The sequence below is a fragment of the Lytechinus pictus genome, chromosome 8 (assembly GCF_037042905.1).
Source record: "Lytechinus pictus isolate F3 Inbred chromosome 8, Lp3.0, whole genome shotgun sequence".
Taxonomy (NCBI): domain Eukaryota; kingdom Metazoa; phylum Echinodermata; class Echinoidea; order Temnopleuroida; family Toxopneustidae; genus Lytechinus; species Lytechinus pictus.
The window spans coordinates 12,321,098-12,342,561 of record NC_087252.1 but is presented as its reverse complement, the minus strand read 5'-3'; the positions used below and the strand labels follow the sequence as shown (position 1 = coordinate 12,342,561).

The 21,464-nt window shown below is 38.6% G+C and overlaps 2 protein-coding genes across 2 annotated transcripts in view; both read left to right on the top strand.

Moving 5' to 3' along the window:
* Positions 1-15,469, top strand: part of LOC135155209 (uncharacterized) — a 29,678-nt gene extending 14,209 nt beyond the window's left edge. The window contains exons 6-15 of the mRNA XM_064104103.1: positions 4,861-5,169; positions 5,888-6,229; positions 6,764-7,081; positions 8,642-8,935; positions 9,426-9,722; positions 10,232-10,252; positions 10,834-11,073; positions 12,308-12,439; positions 13,055-13,104; positions 14,064-15,469. Coding sequence (XP_063960173.1) covers positions 4,861-5,169; positions 5,888-6,229; positions 6,764-7,081; positions 8,642-8,935; positions 9,426-9,722; positions 10,232-10,252; positions 10,834-11,073; positions 12,308-12,439; positions 13,055-13,104; positions 14,064-14,873 — 2,813 coding nt within the window. The 3' untranslated portion in view covers positions 14,874-15,469. The remainder of the gene's footprint in view (positions 1-4,860; positions 5,170-5,887; positions 6,230-6,763; positions 7,082-8,641; positions 8,936-9,425; positions 9,723-10,231; positions 10,253-10,833; positions 11,074-12,307; positions 12,440-13,054; positions 13,105-14,063) is intronic.
* Positions 15,470-16,688: 1,219 nt separating this feature from the next.
* Positions 16,689-17,501, top strand: LOC135155208 (putative nuclease HARBI1). Its single transcript, XM_064104102.1, has one exon. It carries the CDS (start codon positions 16,689-16,691, stop codon positions 17,499-17,501), a length of 813 nt encoding a protein of 270 aa, XP_063960172.1.
* Positions 17,502-21,464: the final 3,963 nt, after the last annotated feature.

The following is a 21,464-nucleotide window of genomic DNA, read 5'->3' as shown; positions in this document are numbered from 1 at the left end:
AATACTTTCTCTTACTTTCAGTAATTGCTAGCGTGGCTCTTTTTTAGGGAAAAGTAAGATAAAGAAAGAAATGTAGAAAGTGACAAGAAGAGAGTTGGGAGGTATGATTTCAGACTTACAATTTTAGTCACTTTTACTCATTTAAATTTCAGGATATTACAAATTGAATACCGGTGCGCAAACTTCAGGAACAAAATTATTTTATTATCATAGCTGCGTGGAAAATCGAATTAAATGATACATATAATTTATGGAAAAATCTCAATAATGTCTTTTAGTGAAAGATTGAGGCCTCTGTCTAGCCATAACCCTAAGCCCCAAGTTCACAAAAAATAGTTTAGTCGTGCATTTTTATACGATGATCCTCATCTTGTCTTTTGCGAAAGATATCTACCTACGTTATCAATATAGAAAATGGAAAATGATATTAAATTTATTGTGAAGTGACAGTTACAATAGTGATTTTAAAAGGTTTTTCGGGATATTAATTTGAGAAACGGGGGGGGGGGGCCCTAGATTGTCGACATGATGACCACGTTGCAATTAGACGAGAGGCCCACAAATGCAACCATCTCCGATCAATACAAGTTGGCAAAATCGAGGCATACTCTCGGAACCGTTTCCGATGAAGAGAGAGAGAGGGGGAGACGTAAGATGTAATGTAAAATGACAGGTACTGAGAAGAAAAAAATTGAGAGAAAGGATTGAGGGGGATGGGGGTGGGTATATACCTCGTAATCAAAATCGGGGAGAAGGAAGACGATACAGATATAATTTAAATGAGAAGAACTCAGAAAACAAAGGGTGTAGAAGGGAGGGGATATGGAAAGACGAAAGATATAAGAAAGGGAATGAAAGCGTTAAAAAATACATTATGTTACAGGTTAGAAACCAGAGAAAGGGAAAACGAGGAAATCCCTAATTGGTACCGTTTTATAAATACATGTACATTTTATATTGACAAACGCGCTATGATTTAAACAAATTTACCATCCGCCAGTCAAATAAAAGGATTTCAGTAGCTTTATAAAACGGGCCCCTGGTATACTTTTGAACCTCTCCCCACTTTCTCTCGTTCTCTCATCTTATTGCTCTTATTTTTGTCTCCTATTTCAAAGGAAATAAACAGAAAATAAAGCAATGTAGAACACCATTTATCCTCTGCTCTTTTGAAAGTGAAAACGTCCACGCAGTTCTTGATCTCGGCACTCAAAACAAAAGAAAGTCAAAAAAATCTCAGGAATACTGCTTTTCATATTACGACAGTAAAATTAAAAAAGTAAATGCTTACTCACTTATTGACAAAACATGCAGGCGCTTAAGACATGGCAAGAACATTTTCTTCTTGAGCATGACAGTGCTTTCTTCATAAAAAATACAATTTCCCTTGGGTGATGATACACATAGGGATGGAGGAAGATGCAAGTGAGATTAAAAAAAGAATATAAAATGCAAATCGAGATACATGTATAGGAGAATGATGAAACGACAGGATGAGAGGGGAAAAAAGAGGATATAGACCAAACAGGTATAATGTAAACCATAATGTGCGCTTTTGCTATTGCATGAATATTTACTTATAAAGAATTATAGATTAGCTGAATGTGAGAGGGAGTGATCCGGCCAAAACAAAATCACAAGTTTATGGACTTTGCGTTTTTGTATACTTTTGCTGAATGGAGGGGGTGGGGGGGTGGACTGACACCTCCTACAGACTCCAACGCCTCTGTACTATTTAATTGAACGATTAAAAAGATAGAGACAAAACGGGATATACATCTTTCATGATTTATTTATTACTTTTGTTTTCGGTTGAGAAAAAACCCAGAACGGTAAAAAATGAATAAAATGAAAGAACAAAATAAAACAATTATAATTTAGATTGTATAATTGCAATATATAAAAATAGTTTACTTTCTCTCATTGTGACGAACAGTAATCGGTAGAAAGGTTATTTTTGGAGGGAAAAGGGAGATAGAAAAATGAAACGTAGAACGAGACGAGGAGAGCGTTGGGAGGTATGATTTCAGATCCACTATTCGAGTCACATTAATTTTATCCCCTTCACTCTTTGAAATTGCAACAGGAAAACAGATCGAATACTGGTAAGCAATCTTCAGGAACAAAATTATTTTTATTACAAACAATAATTCATGAAAAGAAGAAACCAAAGGCGATTTTAGTGAAACATTGAGGCCACCGTCTTGAAGCCCAGAATCCAAAAATCACAAATTAGTTTCGGACTTTCGTTGCGCAGCATCATCATTGTACTTGCAGGGGAATATTTACCCTTTTTTAATAATCATAAAAAAGGATGGGTGTCTTGCTAAGGAAATGATGCGCAGCGAGTGCGAAGCGCGAACTGAAAATATGTGTCATTCCAATATGAAAACCAGACATTTTTAAGCACGCTTTCAAATAAAGAGAATATAAATTGAATAAAAAATAATTTCATGCAATGAAATACAAAAGAACAAGTGGGGATTACATGTATGTACACCATCAATTAACTCTCTTAATATTCATGAAGATATGCATAGACTAAACTGTTTCACTAAAATAAATGCAAATAATTAAAATTGCATAACTTCGTTATTCCTTGTCTGATTTTGATCATAGTTGCAGTATTTTGTTTGTCTGATTATTATCTGTTCAGATCATGTTTGTTTTCAGCCTGGATGACCCCTTTAATGAGCATTAAAAACGCTGAAATAATTGATATAGACCTACTGACATGAACAAATGGAAAGGGATATTTCACTCACGGTTTGTTGGAATTTAGGAATGATATACGTATTTCGATAATCACATTTTGGCTATTCATCATTTTTTTCATCACGAACAGGATGCGTAATTGCGTATCTCGATGAAACCCAATAATGAAAAAAATAGCGATTAGATCATATAGATTCTAGTAATAATTTGTGTATATTAATTTACAAAAGTGAATTTTTAGCCTCTTGTTTCATTCACCTTCCTGTTTTATTATTAATTTTCCCATGTCCTTTTTTGTTTTTTTAATGTTTTTTCCCATTTTTTCTCTCTCTTTCTTTTTGGCTATTGGCAAGCGGCGGAATTCATCGTAACCAACTTGGAACTCATCCTGGTTGCGGGCCTGCGATTGTTATATTTTGTTTATTGCCAGAAACTTTTAAGATGAACTACAATTCTGTGGCCCGATTTTTCGGTTTTCTCATTCTAACTGTGAGCAACAACGTCAACAAAAAATACAGTTGTCCGTTTCTTATTCTGTTTTAACTTTTTTTTGGGGGGGTGGCAGAATTAAGCTATGCGTTCCACATTTTATCTTTATTTATTAAAAATGGTTATGCGAATACCTATATATGAATTTTCCTTAGCTAACAAAATAAATATTGCAATATGTAACTTGATTCAACTTCCGTAATGAAGATTGACAATGGTAAATGCCACTCGAGGATTTGATGGTAAAATATCTTGGGATTCCCAGAATTGGCCATGCATTGCTTAGGATCTTGCTTAAGATTACTTTGGGCCAGAAAATTTATGATGAACTACAATTTTGTGGATTCGGTTTTCTTATTCCAACTTTGAACAAGAACGACAACAAAAATCACAGTTGTCCGTTTCGTGTTCTGTTTTTTAAAATTTTTGTTTGGAGGGGTGGCAAAATTAAGCAGTGCGTTCCACATTCATCTTTAATCATTTTAAAATGTTATACAAATACCTAAATATGGATGTTCTTTAGCTAGCAAAATAAATATTGCAATTTGTAACTTGATTTAACTTCCGTAACGAAGATTGACAAGAGTAAATGCAATCGGGAGGATTTCATGGTAAACTATCTTTGGATCCCCATAATTGGTCATGCATTACTTAGGATCTCAGGTTATAGATGAAAAGTTATTTCAAGGTTGCCTCATTCAGATTATGAACATTAAACTGAACGAAAGATGTGCAATGAATTTTTACGGTACTTTTGTTATAATGTCATTTGTTAAAATCCTGCTTGTGAAAAACAATATTAAATATTTTTTCAATCTTGCAAGATAGAAAACTATTCAATATTGTTAATACCACACTTAACTAAATTGTGTGCATTTCTATTTCAATCGTTTCAAAAGTGATATAATTGAGTAACATAAGTGGGCAATGCTAACGATTAACCTCCATAATCTTGATATACAGTGCTTGATTTAATCCGGTCAGTACTTTAAATTGACGCAATAGCGACTTGCCCCTTTTCTTTGTCACTTTCTCATACATGGTACTTTCACAATATGCATCTTTCAAACCATTCTGTAGACTTTATTTTTACGATTATTCCCCCATCAATTGGTGCATTTTTCTGAGAATTACCCTTTTATTAATATTCATTAATAGTCTTGTGAGCATGATTAATATGCTACGTATTAGTAGACCTGTTATTGTGATGCATTTGAATAGTTAGTCATTGACTATTTGTAGTAAACTGACGTGATAAAAAATGTCAAAAAGCACATCTTTGATCAATTCAACATACGTCCGAGACAACAAACTATTTGAAAGTAAAAATCCAGTTGTTGACTCCTATGTTAATCCAGGGAGGGGTGCAGGACTGACCGTTAGGGGGAGGGGTTATAAATTATAAAATCCAATACCTGGCAAGAAAAAAAAAGCATCACATCTGGAGAGAGGACCGAGATCATTTTCTTCAAATGAGCATAGTCATTGCATTTCACATGTTAGACGATCGCCCAGACCTTGGGGCCTAGCCCCTTCCCCAAACCCCACCAGCGTGTTCATTCAATCTGACAGCCATTTTTATCAGTTACATAGAACCTGGGGCGTTTGCTGTTTCATTCCGTAATATTGATAACGATTCAAATGATTAACTCGCAGTGCCGCCAAACGAGGTGTCTATTAAAGGAGATCTGGTGAGAAATTTGACAGCCAATGAAACCACGGATGTGACCTGCATAGCTAAGGGCGCCAGACCTCCTGCTTCACTTCAGTGGATCATCCCGAAGTCCGTACAATTTTCGTATATCACGAGGCAGACCAATGTTATAAGAGAAAACTCTTACGTCTCTTTGAGGAAGGAGAGCCTGAGACCGTCTAGGGATGCCCATGGAGTGAGACTCATTTGCAAAGTGTTGCATCCACAACTTCACGAACCTATTGAGAAATCAGTTCTTCTCAACGTTGAAGGTAAGTTTGTAATGATTATGAATAGCCATTTTCACGGCCGACCGTTTCTCAGCATTAGCGTCTGACAAGTGGTCAGATCTGACAATTTTTCCTTGACTGGGAAGCACCGATGTCTGACTGTCACCACATCAACTATCAAATAAAACATACTTTTAGGACAAAATATCGGATAAGTCCTTTCATGAAACGTTCCCCTGAAGGCATCTTAGCTCGTAAACCATGCAAACAGTGTTGCCCATGTTGGCAATACGCTGGGTAGAGAAAAATCATCTCATTATTACAATTTTGCCCATTCTGAATTTATGAAATCGATTGCTTGATATTAATGGTTTTGTTTCCTCGAAAATATGAAAATATTATTCAGGTAGATTCATTTCTTATCAGTCAATTCCGTACCCCGAATCACAAGACCACCATTTGCACCCAAATATGCCATTAAACTGTTGTTGCAATTCGTTCTAGGATGCGTACTTGTAAGAAAGAAAGAAAACACAAACCCTTTTGTTTGAGGACAACCTCACACTCATTCCTAATATTTTGTAGCTTTTTCCCCAAAAGCAATTTATTTGTAATATTCCTACTTACCAGATCCTTATTTCAGAGACAAAGCTACCATGCTTTGCAAGGGAAAAAATATTATTCCTGAGCTCAGATGTAACTGTGTAAGGTAGCTAGCCTACACTATGACCAGAACATTTTGCTTTAAATTCGTCTATAGCCCCACCAACTTCCGTAGAGATCTCCATACCATCAAGACCGATCAGAGACGATGGAACCGGCGTTCATAATATCATCATCTTCAAAGGCACCCTCACCAACATCACATGTACCAGCAATGGGTCTCGTCCAGTTGCCAATATTTCATGGACACTGAACGCCAACGAAATCAGCAATGACGTCACATCTCACTTTACGTATAACCCAGTAGATGATAGCTTTTATGATACGACAAGTGTAATGCAAATTCAACCAGCAAGGCGCCACCATAATCAGGCTCTACGCTGTCTGGCTAGGGTTGGCAAGACCCAGCTTGAAACAGAAGCGAGGTTGCTTGTTTATGGTATGTAATCACGGTAACAGAGGCGTCTATTTGTGCTTTGGTCATATTTCACATGATAAACCGTATAAACAAAGATCTGATGACCGGGGTAAAAATAATTTAATTACACGTAACGCGCTTAGAAGCACAACGTATTAAGTGCTATATAAATGTAACTATATAATAATTGTTTATTATTATAAACTTCAAATGTATTGTCATATGGGAAAAGTTATTCAGCGATGTTCATTATAGCATAAACATATTTAAGAAGATTATTTATCAGGTTCTTTATTGGCCATTGTGGTAGGCCTATCATGTCCACGGAATCCAACTATTTGAAGGACATTTATATTATACGTTTTAATAAGGAGGGACTTTTGAATATTTACAGGGTAAATTTTGAATATTTACAGGGTATCTGGTGGAATATTTCACAGTAGAACTTGTGGTTTGTTGCAAAAATATAATAATTAATTTACCACACACACCAGAAAATATGCCCAATTTAACAATTTTTCGGTGTTCTCTTTTTCTTGAACTATAATTCTTCAGAGACTTCGGACCCTCCAGAGATACATTTCCCTAATAAACTGGTGGAGGGCGATGTTACCAATGTCACCTGCTCAACAGACAATGGATACCCACAACCTTTGATCCGCTGGTATATAGGATCCAGGAACATCACCAACCAATCTTGGCCAAATCAAATACCTAGTGACCATGGAAGAGCTGACATCACGAGTGTACTCGAGTTTACACCAGCGAAATCGGACAATGGAAGGAACCTGACATGTGAAATCATACAAGAAATGACATTCACTGCTTCACCTAGACAGTCTCAGAAAGCTCGGAAGACTCTTGACATTCTTTGTAAGTATGTAATTCATTATTGCGAAAAGATTCATGTAACTCAGTGCAATCTAAGATTCATCCTTGTAATGGCTATTGATCAGGGGCTCGTAACACAAAACTTAGCAATGATCAAAGAACATTTTTTCCGATTTATTCCAATGACTACAATCAGTGGCGTACCTAGGATTTTCCACAGGGGAGGCAAAATCGGCCGCCAAAAAGATTGACAAGCAAAAAAAAAAAAAATAAAAAAATAAAAAGGTCTTTCAAGCTCATCAGGGGGGCAGTGATATGTATTTTGTATGGGTTGTGGCTCGTCAGGGGGGGCAGAGTGCCCCCCTGCCCCCCCCCCGTAGGTACGCTAGTGACTACAATGTACAATCAATCGTGGAAATCAAGCATACGATTAATCGCTAATTTTTGTGTTACGGGACCCAGGTCATATTTCATCATGATGATCAAAATTTATCAAGAATAGCTCCTTGCAAAAAAACATAGGGCTGACTACTCGGTTCAATTCATTGGTATTCTTGTGGTTTAAACATATTGTAACGAAATGAAAGGTTTATTTAATGTCTAGCATGGTTTCGTAACAGTGAAGAGCGTAGAACAATTTTTAATCCATGTATATAGTTGCATAGGGAAATTCAGTAATCGTTTGTAATAGATTATGTAGGTATTTTCGTTAAAGTGTATCTAATCACTATTTGCTGAGAAATAACGATGTTTACAACTGTATGGTTATGTTAAATATTTTTTGTTAATTGTTCTTAACTGTTTGGGTATAAATAGTAGAGATAATACACAATGCCGTTGTTGTAAAGATTTATTTCATGACCCTAACTGTTTTAAAAAGATGATTAAATTTTACGGCTTGGCAATTTCCCTCCTTAATCGTTGAGCATAATCGGGCTCCATGCTCGATTATGAGCCAAGCGCTATGCTTGGCAGTAATAGGTTTCTGGCCGAAACTCTGTTCAATTTTCATCGGAACCTGCTGCGACAGGATGAGCATGATTTCTTCAGTAAAGTTATAAAAACTGAATGCCTTGCTTACTTGTTATTCTGATGTACGAAGCTACAGTATACATGGTCGGAAGAGCCGAAGTACGAAAGTGTTGAAAGTACTGACCAGAAGAAGTGAGAATACGGAAAATACTGAGATTACCGAGATTCTTAAAATACTGAGATGAGTGAGGATACTGAAAGTACTGACATTACTGAGATACCGAAATACTGAATTACGGAAATACTGAATACTGGAATAACTGAGGAAACGGAGATACGGAATAACGGAGATGTTGCAATACATGAGATTTCATCTAAGTTACTGAGAAGGAGCAAAGAGTCAGAGGTGGAAAAAAGACGGACTTTACACCAACTGGTTGTATATTGCAGCCGAAACGAACCAGCTCGTCAGGAGAGAAAGTCGGTTCGGCTACAATATTTTCTCTGACGCTACAAATTTCTTTCGACAAATTCGCCCTTGTCATATTTCTGTCGTGTTATTCTCAGTCCTTCCTCCTCATTGATCCCTCCGTATCTTCTCCCCTTTTCTACAACCCCTCTTAAATTCAGATCCGCCTGTCATTCATGAACTTACTTTTCGGCAATTGGTCACCGATGTTACTTTCACTTGCCGATCAGATGCCAGCCCGCCTGCCTCCCAATTCACCTGGTTTCGTAACGGGTCAAGTTTGGACGCCAGCAATGGACACCAACAGCAACGTACTGATCATCACGAGGGGAATACAACATCCTCAAGCAAGTTAACCATTCAACATGTTACTACGTCTGATCAAGGGAAATATAAGTGCGAAGCGTCAACGAATCTTGGTCGTGGCAGCTCGGCTATCAACTACACATTTGCTTGTAAATATAACACCACATTTTTGCCTAAATATAATAAGCTACAATGAAAACCTATACTTCATTGAATTTTTTTTTGAACTATCAAAGCCTCTAAAATTGGACGTGTTGAAGGTCAATCTAATATATTGTTCTCATTGACCTCTCCAAAATTTGGAGAAATCGATAAGTTCAATTAAATAAGATTGAATTGAAATTGTCTTAGATTTGAAACCTCAACAGTCGACAGCTGTTGGTCACCGGTCCAACAATGGATTTATATTCACCCTTGAAATATTTTAGTTTGAAACTTTCGACATTCAAAATCCAGAGTCCGACTTGTCCTTTGATTGATTGAATCCCTGTAATCTAGAGGTAATTGGGTGTGTTAAATGGCTTTATTCAACTCTTTGTCCGTTTAAAGAAACAATTTGTTTGCATTCCTTTTTCGAGAATCAAAAATTTAGTGATGAGACATAATGCAGATATTCCACTTATTCATATTTCATTTCAGCTACTCCACAGGCGCCATCTAACCTTATAGTACATCAAAAGCAGACGACATTTTCGACCATCACTGTCGCCTGGCAACCGGGCTTCTATGGCGGGGTCCAACAAACCCATGCCCTTCAATGCTGTACACACGAAAAACAAGATCCGGATCACGAAGAGTGTTATCATCAAACAGGCATAAATAGTACAAATTATACTCTACGGAGTCTAAAGCCATACACCCGTTACGAAATTATTTTGTGGTCTGCTAACAGCGCGGGAAATAGCAGTCAGAGGAAGATCGTTGCTTCTACAGCACGTATGATTATTTTTTTTATATTATCCATTTTTTTCTTTCTCATTAACCCATCATTTATTTATTCATTTCTCAAGATAAAAAGCAATACAAAATATATACGTCAAACAATATAAGCTTAATAACTGAATTAATAATATACGGAACGGATATAAAAATTTGAAATTATATAACTTAAAGATAAATATGGAAAGTTGCAGAATATATATTGATTTGTAAACGTTCACATCATAAATGCCAAGAAATCATTCCTCAGACTACTAAAAAAAAATCATGTAATTTATCAAGGATATGCTTAAAGGAATTTTTGCTGGGGCTATGTGCTTTATCCCTATTCGACTTGGGATACAGTCCTTTAGAATGTAAACATATGCCAATATTTATTGTATAGTATAACAAATATGAATATCCTGGATTTTTAATGTTTAAACGTACCTTTTTTTCTTTGATATGTTATTCCTTCTGTTCCATCGGTTCATTTGCTCCCATCTCCGTTCCATGTTTCATGACAGCATTAACACCAATACAATATGGTAAGTATAGAGTTTGATATAATGTATCTTGCAACAGGAAATGTGATGAATATAATATATTCACTTAATATTATGAATTTCAATACCCTAATTTTCCCTACTTAATATCAATTTAGAGGGGTGGGGGGGGGGGGGATGGCAAATTAACAAGGATGTGACCTCGATTTTCCCCACTTGATATTATGAATTTCAATACCAGAATTCACGATGTATATACATGTATATATATATATATTGGTTTTTTTTTAAAACGCATATTTTATTTCCCTCCCCGAAGTGAAATTATATTTAAAAACATCCCCTAAATAAGGTAAAAATAAAATTCCTATACATGGTTAGTTAACATATCATGGAAAACCCATTCCATACATAACAATGCTTATTAAGTTATGTGTTATTACTTCTATCTCATAATTATGGCAAAGTTAAAAGTGTATAAGTAGGCGAGCTCATAATAGTCTCATCTTTCATTGTTCATTTATCTTGGATAATTTTTACACGACAACCTGTTACAGATGACTGTGTATAGTCGTACGATTCCTTGACCACGTTGTCTTCTGTTTATTTCCTAATTAATATAGGAGTATATATCACCCGGAAAAAATCGGAGGAAATTTTGACCATTTCGAATACAGACCAACCCATAGAGGACCTTTGCTTTGTCATCTTGCGGAATAGGTCCGAATGTTCCTCTCTGAATGAAACAAAGTGCTTTGACCCTGGCACTAAGGTCAACGACATAGACCCGGATGATGACCTAGCGGTGGTGACCTTTGGCAGGGGCTTGTGCAGTGAACCTTCAAATTCTATAGGCATGATAGGTTAGGGCTCCATGTATTTTCTTATACCTTTAGCAAGACATGGATATATTTTCGTGAAATTGTACTTAGTATCCGTCGTATTAAACAATTCATTTTTTTCCTAGACAATGTAAGCAAGGAAGGCTTCGCAAAACATGCAAAACAACAATATTTCTTGTATTTGTGTCTGTAAATCAATTTCCACTCATGCATACCAACCAAGGAAAATCTACTATTAAAAAACAAACAAACAAATGTGGCTTTTAAGTGTCAATATTCAGCGGTAGCACCGGGTCATTTTAGAGGAGGGGAAGATGGCAAATGAACAAGGATGTGACCTCGATATTCTCCAATTAATATTATGAATTTCAGTACCAGAATTCACGATGTACCCATTATTTTTGTGAAAGTATATGTATCAAGGGAATGCTATAATGCAAATCGCCTTTGACAAGATATAAATAGCGTTCGCGACCTTTTACCTATATTATTGTCAGATGATACGACAAAGAAACTGTAATTTCAATCGTTTACTTAAACCACTTTCAATATAATTTCCTTCAGATTTCCTTCATTTTTTTGTCATCGGTGATGATTGTCTAAACATGTTAACCTAACCATTTCCTTTTGACATTTTACCGACATTCTTTTTTATAATAACAAGTGAATACTCATACCAATACTTATATGAAAAAACAAACGAAAAGTTATCCACTTCCTTTTAACCAATTATCACCACTTTCTCTTTATAAGTGTGATGCAGTAAGTAACGTAAAACAGAAGAGACTTCCTCGAGACTTTCAGCACCCGTTTCCTTATTCTTAGTGGGCTTTTCCTTTAATTTTTAAATTAAATTTGCTGTTGATAAAGCTTTCATGTATGGAACCTTGTATTCAGACGGACGTGTGTTCGAATTCCACCATGGCCTCGCGTCCTTTGACAAGGTGCTACTTCACACTTTGCCACTCTCCACCCATGTGATAAATGGCTACACGGTGGGATTTAAATCTAATTGTACCTTGTCCAAAATCATGTGCGCCTAAATGGGGAATTGCATGAGTGGTCTCTAGGGAGTGGAGTACACACATTGTGTGCAGGAATGCCAAATGGAATATGATGACCGGGTTAATGATAAATCTGTAATAGCTTAGATGCGTACGAGGTATGTTTGTTTTCATTAACTACTAACCATAATTAGTATTGCTATCATTATTACTATGAATCAACTGCTACCCTTATGACCTCCTTAATGCAGAGGCGGCAGCATCAAAAATTCCGTTTTTCTTGGGCATCATTTGGTGTGTGGTAGCAGCTTCTATTGTCATCCTGCTACTCTCATTGGGGCTGCTGTTCTCTGTAAGACGTTGTTTCTTTATCAAGAAGACCGGTGAGTTTTAGGACTAGTCACAAGCAACATGTTTTGTTGTTTCTGCAAATTAATTGCCCTTTGTCTCTAGATAGTTTTCGTTTTGTAAACTTTTCGCAATGCTAATTCCTTACTCTTTTCAGTTTGCTTTTTTTACCATGCATAAAGAGTTGAAGACGTCCCTGGAAATTTTTTTGTCTCAATCCATCCTTAAATTTTTATCTCTTGTTCTTGCCATTTCTCCACCCTCTCTGTTATTTACATTTTTATTTTCACCTCTTCCTTTCTCTATTTTCGCTCTCTTGAGTGCTGTAAATGTTGAAGTAAGGCAAATTGTTACATTCCTAAGGTACAAGTGTTTTAGAGAACAAAATCATGAATAAAGTGTATTCAGGTAATTTTAACTCAATATTTTTTAAATACAGCTGAAGGAAATACATTATTCAACAGCCTATTAGAATGAAATTGTACTTTATTATCAGATGGAAAGATTAGTCAGTATACACAACACCTCCCATTCTCAAGATATAGATACATTAAAAGAAATGAATAATACAAGAAAATATATGGGTATGACTAATATGGTGTATGATGTAATTCTTAGAACAATGACGCAAAATGATATTTCCTTTACAGATAATCCAAGAACAGAAATAGTTAGTCGACCAAGAGATTCCCAGACCTTGGTAAGACAAATAATAACGTGTATACTTTTATTATGCACTTCCCGAAAGAACTTTTGTATTCACGACTCAGGCACCCCGGAAGGGGAGGGGGTGCACTGTTAAAAAAAACCTGATTTTACAGAAAAAAAACCAAGATTTTGCAAAAAGCAACAACAGAATCATTCTGAAATTCATAAAACAGGATTCTTTCTGCAATTTAACAGAACAGGTATGTTTAAAAAGGGGAAAATTGTGTTTTATTTAAGGATATTTGTAAGGTTCCATAAACCAAATACCAATTTCCTGTAATTTTACATGATATAATGGAAGATTACGCAATCTGGTAAGATTACAGGTGTTCTCGAGACTCTGCTGTAGGAACTTCTTTTATTTTAAGGATACGTTTTCTAACAGTGTGCTTCAGCCCCTTTTTCTTCAATGAAAAAGTTTAAAACGAAGGAATGACGTTCTGATTGTGTTTTGTAGTATGACCAACCTGCACCTCACCCACTTTTGAAACTGGCCCCAGCAACTACTACTACTACTTCTACCACTTCTACTACTACTCCTCTGCTGCTGCTACTACTACTACTACTGCTACCACTACTCCTGCTGCTGCTGCTACTACTACTACTACTACTTCTACTACTACTACTTCTACTAATGATACTACTACTACTAGTCTTACGACTTTTCGTTATGAGATGATTTTGACTAGCCTACTTATACTCCCTGTAAAACGTTCTTTATATTTTCGTTTTATTATTTCGTTTTATTTCTTATAATTTTTCATCTCCTTCATATTGTTCTTCTTAATTGTGAATGCAAGATAAAGCTCAGTTTGTACTTTAGAAGACATTTCATATACGGATAAAATCTTACTTGAATTGCACAAGGTTATGTTAATGCTTAAGCAAATGACCAAGAATCACTAAGATTTGTTTTCCGTATATTATTTTATATTCCTAAAAACTATACAGGTGGATGGGAATCAAGTGTCTAGCAACATCAGTCAACAAGAACATAACTTATCCGTCAGAGCTTTACCTGCGATTCCCAAACCCCGAATAACTCACACATACAATACCACAGTTCAACCTGAAGGGGACAATGAAGACCAAAGGGTAGAAAGTGTGGCAGAAGGAGATGAGGAGGAGTTTAAGCCGGTAATTCCTGACATAGCATCCACCTCCCAGAAGAGGAACGAAGATGGGTTAGTTTACATCGATCTCTCACACGACCGTACCGACCGCCCATTACCAACTCAAAGAAGATTTACAGGCGGCATAACTTACGCATCTCTCGACCGTGAAGCAATGACCGCCCTCAAGACAAATGGAAACATACCAAGCCCTGCGATGCCCAATGAAGACAGCTTAGTCCGCACTGATCGAAATCGAGATAGTGACATTGCCCATGTTTCGGGCTTGTCCGAAACTGATCATGCCGATGAAACGGTAACCGAAAAATCTGTCGTAACAACCGCAAATAAATCAAATGACAAAGGCGCAAGGAAGATGGACGTCATTCAAGAAACCTCTGTGGCGTTACCAGTTACCAAGCGATTAGATGAGGATGGTATGATTTACCTCGATATTTCCCATAACAGCGTGCGCTATCCAAGACCAGCCCTGGATCGATCTCGAGAAGGTACTGTCTATGCATCACTCGACTATGATGTCATGGAAACCCATCAGAAGGAGAACGCTAGCCCCTCTTCATCGACCAAAAGAGATCCAGAAGACCTGGTCACAGAAAACGATCTACTTTACATTAATATTTCCCAATAATAAAACACCCCTGCTGTGTGACGTATCCTCCCAGACCAAATTCTTCCCAATTGACTTCAAGCCTTGCCACATCAGTTAAAAGCAGGAATGGGACAAGGAGAGGGATGCCACCCAATCACGTTTCTGTATATACGCACGACCCACCAGAAAACTATCGTTTGGCAAGAGCCGGTCATTTCTTCCATACGTCTTGTATCCGTGGAACAATAATTTTGCATTACCACGGGATTAATTCTGCTGCTCGGCTGCCCTTTGTTGGACACTTGCTTGTACTTTTTATTCTTCATATCATATCTTGAATCTATCAAAGAATACATATTTTTAGTGGTAGTTGTGCCCTTGTGTTGAACTACAAGTTCAACTCTCTTCACCATCAAGCAGATTAAGAGGATTTTTTCACAGAATGTATGTAAATATGTAATTTATAGAAATGGTAGACAAAATATGGATGGGGATAGACTATGTTTCCGTGACTGATCACAGTGAACACGGAACCATTGGAACCAGTTATATCGATAATTCCAAATAAAAATGTATAGAAAATTTATCACATTTATGTTTTGTAAAGCAAATACATATTTTTCTAAATATAGTGTAAACTGATGAAAAAATTGAAAAAAAGTATTTAAAATGCGAACGGAACTGACCAGTGTTTTTTAGAATAAGTAAGACTCGAATAGGCATAGCGCTGAGAGGCAGCTTGCACAACCTTATCTGGATTCATCTGAATTTTAATATATTTTTTCTTATTGGATGAGTGTTCTTTTTCAAGTGTCAAGTTATTATGTGCCATAGATTCAACTAGACCAAGATTGAGCATTTCTGGTACTGTTTTGATGATTTTTTTTTTTTCAAATTTGATTTTTGGCTTTCTTGCTGTGTGTACTATTAAAGCCCCTTTCACAATTGTTGCCAAACAGACTACAACGGCTTGCGACTCGAAATTTTTCCCGTTGTACGACTCGTTGTAGCCGTTGTACCACTTATTGTACGATCCAGATGCGACAAAATGGTCGCATCTCGGTCGGGAAAAAAACCGTGCTGCTCCGATATTTTGAGCGACTGACGCGATGAAAAATAATTGCACGACAGGCAGTACGAGTGTTGTGCGACTTTGCTCGTACTCGTAAGACCCGGACGAGTGTTGCACGAGTATTTTCATGTCGTACGATGATGCATCCTGTCGTACGAGTCCGTTGTACCACCCTAAGACTATTGGAAGACCTGTCTTGCCCCCTTTGCAACGTTGTACGATTTTTTTTCACCCCCAATATAAGCTCGAGAACTCCTGAGCTTTCATCCCAAATGTCTGGACCATCCATACTGTAAACATGGCTGCTGCTCGACCAATAGCTCCTGGGAGGCTCTAGCATTTGCTAAGTCTGAGAAGGCAAATCCAAAACGTTCAAGACAGACATGTCATATTGATGGCCTTACTCATCCGTAGACGTCAAAGACATGCAAGGCAAAGAAGAAGGTGGTGGGTCAAACCCTGGATTGAGAGACGTGTGCTGTTTGGACAGTATGATAATCTGATGACGGAGTTGCAGAGAGAATGTCAGGGTGACTTCCTGAACTACATGAGGATGCCACCATAAACGTTCCTGGAACTGTTGCAGCGCATCACTCCGAGGATAGAGAAGTCCTATCGCTACCGGCAGCCACTGGATCCTGGGCTCAAACTGGCCATCACCTTGAGATATCTTGCGACCGGCAACAGCTACAAAACCCTGCAGTATGCCTTCCGTGTTGCCCATAATACCATCTCTCTGTTTATACCAGAGGTGTGCCAGGCCATCATCAGTGAATACCAAGATGAAGTATTTTCCTGTCCAACTACCCCAGATGAATGGAGAGAAGTGGCACGGACTTACGCTGACAGATGGAACTTACATCATGTCTGCGGAGCCTTGGACGGAAAACACGTGGCCATCAGAAATCCACCAGGCTCTGGTTACGATCTATTACAACTACAAGGGTTTCTACAGCCTCATCCTCTTGGCCCTAGTTGATGGCAATTACAAGTTCCTCTGGGCTGACGTTGGTAATCCCGGTTCATCATCGGATGCCCAGGTCTTCAACCACAGCCCGCTGAGACGTGGACTGGAGAATGGTACTCTTGGCCTGCCAGATCCAGAGCCCCTACCAGATGATGACCGAGACACCCTTTACTTCTTAATTGGGGACGACGCCTTCCCTCTCAGGACATGGATGCAGAAGCCGTACTCCAACCGTGAGCAGACCGACGAGGAGAGAATCTTCAACTACCGTCTCTCGAGGGCTCGCCGTGTGGTGGAGAACAGCTTTGGCATCCTTGCCCATCGCTGGAGATGCTTGTTGAGTACCCTACAGCTTGATCCAGAAAAAGCCAGGACAGTCATTATGGCCTGCATGTGCCTTCACAACCTAATGAGAGATCGTTTTCCTGGGCTTCAGAACATTGACGTTGACCATGAAGATGAGTTGGGCAACCACATCCCTGGGGCATGGAGAAACGCAGCAGTTCTGCAGGAACGAGTTGGCGGAGGCTACCAGGCAAACAAAGAGGGCAAGAAGCTGAGAACTTACCTGAAGCACTACTACAACAGTCCAGTTGGAAGCCTGCCCTGGCAACAACACATGATATAGACTGCCACTTGGCGCACTACTTGGGATACAGCACAGACTCTGCCATAAAAATGGCATGTAAACTTCGATCATGATTTTGTGGAATGAATCATTTCAAAGTAGAAATGAATGACCATGTCAACAGTTATTTTAAACATACATTACTTTTACATCGAAAGGTAGTTTGAAATTTAAAAAGTTAACTCTCCTTAATAAAATGTGTTTGAAATAAAATAACGAAGGAGAACATGTTTGAAAAAATGTGAGTTATGAGAATAAAAAAGATGTACAGATATAACGCATTTTCTTTTGTCATTAATCATGTTGTTTTAAACATGATATATATTTTTCAAAGACATTTTATTAACGATAATTAATTTTATTGACCATGTTAATGTTTAAAATAAAGTTTGAAATAAATGTTCCAAAATGGGTCAGTTGTAAATTAAATTGAGAGAGTTCATCAAGTAACAATAACAATCCAAACAAAAGTTCACTGTTCATTTTCTTTATTTGACAAGTCTGACAAGTTCAAATGGATGATGATTGATGTGACGGCGCTGTTGCTGCTTCCTTGATCTAGTGGAATGAATCATTTCAAAGAAGAAATGAATGATCATGTCAACATTTATTTAAAACAAAAATTTCTTTGACAATGAAATGTTTGAAATAATAAACGTTGATTCTCCTTTAATAGCATGTATTTGAAATTTAAAAAAAGAAGAACATTTTTGAAAAAACGTGATTTATGAGAATAAAAAAGATGTACAGATATAACAAATTTTATATTGTCATTAATCATGTTGTTTTAAAAATTATATATTTTTTCCAAGACATTTTGTTAACGAAAATGAATTCTATTCACCGAGTAAATGTTTAAAAAAGTTTGAAATAAATGTTCCAAACTAGTCAAATTATAATTTGAGTTGAGAGAGTTCGTCAAGTAACAATAAAAACAATCCTAACAAAAGTTCACTGTTCATCTTTTTCATCTGACAAGTTAAACTGGGTGATGATTGATGTGTTGGCGCTGTTGCTGCCTCCTTGCTGCCTCCTTGCTGCTGCTGCCTGCTGTTTTTGCTGGAAGTGGGGGTGCTGCTGCTGGAAGGGGGCACGCTGCTGCTGGAAGGGGGCCTGCTGCTGGAAGGGGGCCTGTAAATTGGGCTGCTGAAATCCTCCCTGAGGGTTCTGAGGGGTCCAGGTGCTGCTTGGCCCGAGCATCCCAAGGAAGGAAGCAGGTGGAGCGTCCTTGGTGAAGCCGATCGGCGCTGACTGAGGCCTGAGTGGCTGGATCATCTGGGGAGTGCTGGGGCGAGATACTGGGGTGGTCCGCCCGATCCTGGTAGCGGCTCACCAAGTTGAAAGTGTCCCTGGTGAACTCTCGCCAGAGGGGTCTTGGGAGTGGGTGGACGGCCTGCAGCATCCATTCTAGCCAGGCCTACCTCTCGTCAGCGCCTTGGGTGAGTGCCGCATCCACCTGGCTCCGGATGGCCGTCTGCTCGGTGGATGTTCTGATGAATTCCAGGAGGGCCTTGTCCACATCGGTGGGCGACCCCCTCTTCTGCCTCTTCTTGGGAGGTGCAGCCCCCTGGCTGGAGACTTGGTTGGAGCTGGGTGCTTGGCTGGCATCTGGACCCTCCTCATCTAAACCCTCTTCGTCGGAGGCGGCTTCAGTAATTCGGCCACTGAGGTGGCCCAGTTGGCAGCCCTGTGACCGATGGACTATGTGCTTTGTCAGAAAACCAAGGTTGTTATTGACCCATCTCTGCCTGGGGGTAAGGACGATGGCCTTCTGACCACTCTTCTTTCCAGCGGTCTTCATCTTCCCCAGGATGGTCCTCTGGCTTTTATACCATAGTCTGATGTCGGCCACTGAAAATATACAAAATGTAGAAGCAAGAAATTAGTCAACATCCAAAAAATTGGCATGTTTAACTAATAAACATCATCAATAAATCAGAATGTGCATATTTTTCAGCTACTACTTACCGGTGACTCCCAGCTTTTCCGCCATCTCCATGTACTTGCGCTCCTTCTTCTTAGAGTTTTTGAAGTCCACCTTGCTCTTGTCGTAGATGAACTCATTGTCAGCGAAAAACTCGGCCAGCTCCTGCTCCATGGTGATACCGCAGGTAGCATGGCCATCTGTCACGTTGTTCTCATCACTGGCGGCGGCTGGTGGATCTTGGCCCCCTTCCTGCAGCATTTCATCATCCTCGGTCTGGGCTTCACCAAATTCATCCCCCTCATCACCAGCTATGACAGAAGCAGTAGCTTTCTCCTCGGCCCTTCCTCCTCATCAGGCTGATTTTTCCTCTTTTTCCTTGACTTCTTTGGGGCCATGCCGATGCTTGTATTTTGGTTGTGTCTTGTTCACTGTAGCAGCGTCTCGTCAGGCATCAGCGGTTGTAATGAAGAAAGTCGCATCGCGTGTCCTATTTATAGGCCAACACCTCGCGCGACAGGTGGTGCGGTGTGTCGCACAATGGGTCGTAGCCTTGTACGATCGGTTGTAGTAGTCGTACAACGGGTCGCTAGGTCGCGCGACATATGGCGCTACAAAACGCATATGTCGTGCGACTTGGTCGCATCATCGTTCAACCGTTGCAGCCGTTGTACGACTGTTGCACCCGGAAACATGAAAATAATCGCACGATTACGTCTCACGACTGTTGTATCCTGGTGCAGTGGTCGTTCACCTCTCGTACGATTTTATATATTGCTTGCGACTCAAAGACAACACTTCTACAACAGGACGGAACCAATATTTTCGAAAAAAAAAATTATCGCACGAGTGAGGCGCCAATTGTGAAAGGGGCTTAAGTAAGGTAGGCATCTTATCATGTACTTCATTCAAGGTATGTAGTCATTCAAGTAGTATTTAAGATCATGACATGAATGGAATGTTGGAGCAGCTAAATGACTACAATGAAGCTGCAAAGTCTTCTATTGTTGGATATATTGTCATTCAGTGTCTGTCCCACTGATCTCTCCCCTATCTGGATGGGAACAATAACGCTGATTGGCCTATTCCGTGTTGAAGCACCGGAAGTTGGTACCTCCGCACCCCGAGTTCCCCCCCAAAAAAGCCAAAATCGAAGTAGAGTCTGGTTCACGGCAATAGTGTCAATTCTTACTTATACTTACCAGATCAACTCTTATTACAGCACTTTTCAATGTGAATTTATACCTGATACAAAGTTAAAGATGCCGTACTGTGCCGCGTATGATTGCACTAATCGGGACGACCGTGGAAACAGAGAAAAGGGGGTTACTTTTCACAGATAAGACAAGCTGGTGAACTGCTTAGTTGTAGACTTTATGTAGTCCCATGTGCTCAAATACATGTGTGGTAATTCTAAATTACCAGAGCAGGTTTCCAAAACTTTAAAACTCCAGGGGGGGGGGGTTATCGGTTGTTGTGATTTCTCTGGAAGCGTGATGAATTTAAACCACGATTCAAATAAATATTAAGTTTATTAATATTTATAACTGTCACCAAGTTTTATGAGTTTATCAGTCATGTTTGGACAGAAGAATATCACGAGACACGAAAATACTGACCGTACGTGTAGCCTGTAGGCCACCTATTCTGAAACTTGACTTAAGACTGAAAAATCTGCCATTTCGGAGGAGTTAAAAAAATGATTTGTTGCGAAGCACAGATCCTGACCGAAATAGACTGATTTCGGTCAAGGACTAGATCTACAAGGTATTCTGACAATTATTTTATCTTTTATTTGTGTTAATTTCCTTGGAAAGGACAATAAAATTTACAAGCTAGAGGTACATGTACGGTAGGACTTTAGGAGGCTAATGTAACATGTGGTATGTGAATTTGTGATACTTCTCTGTCGACAATAGATCTAATTATTTTTTCCAATAACTTATTTTAAAAAAAAAGTACGTAAAAAATATATAGGCTACAGAGACGGATTTACAGATTTCAGAAATTTCACAGAACTTATTTTGAGATGATGAATG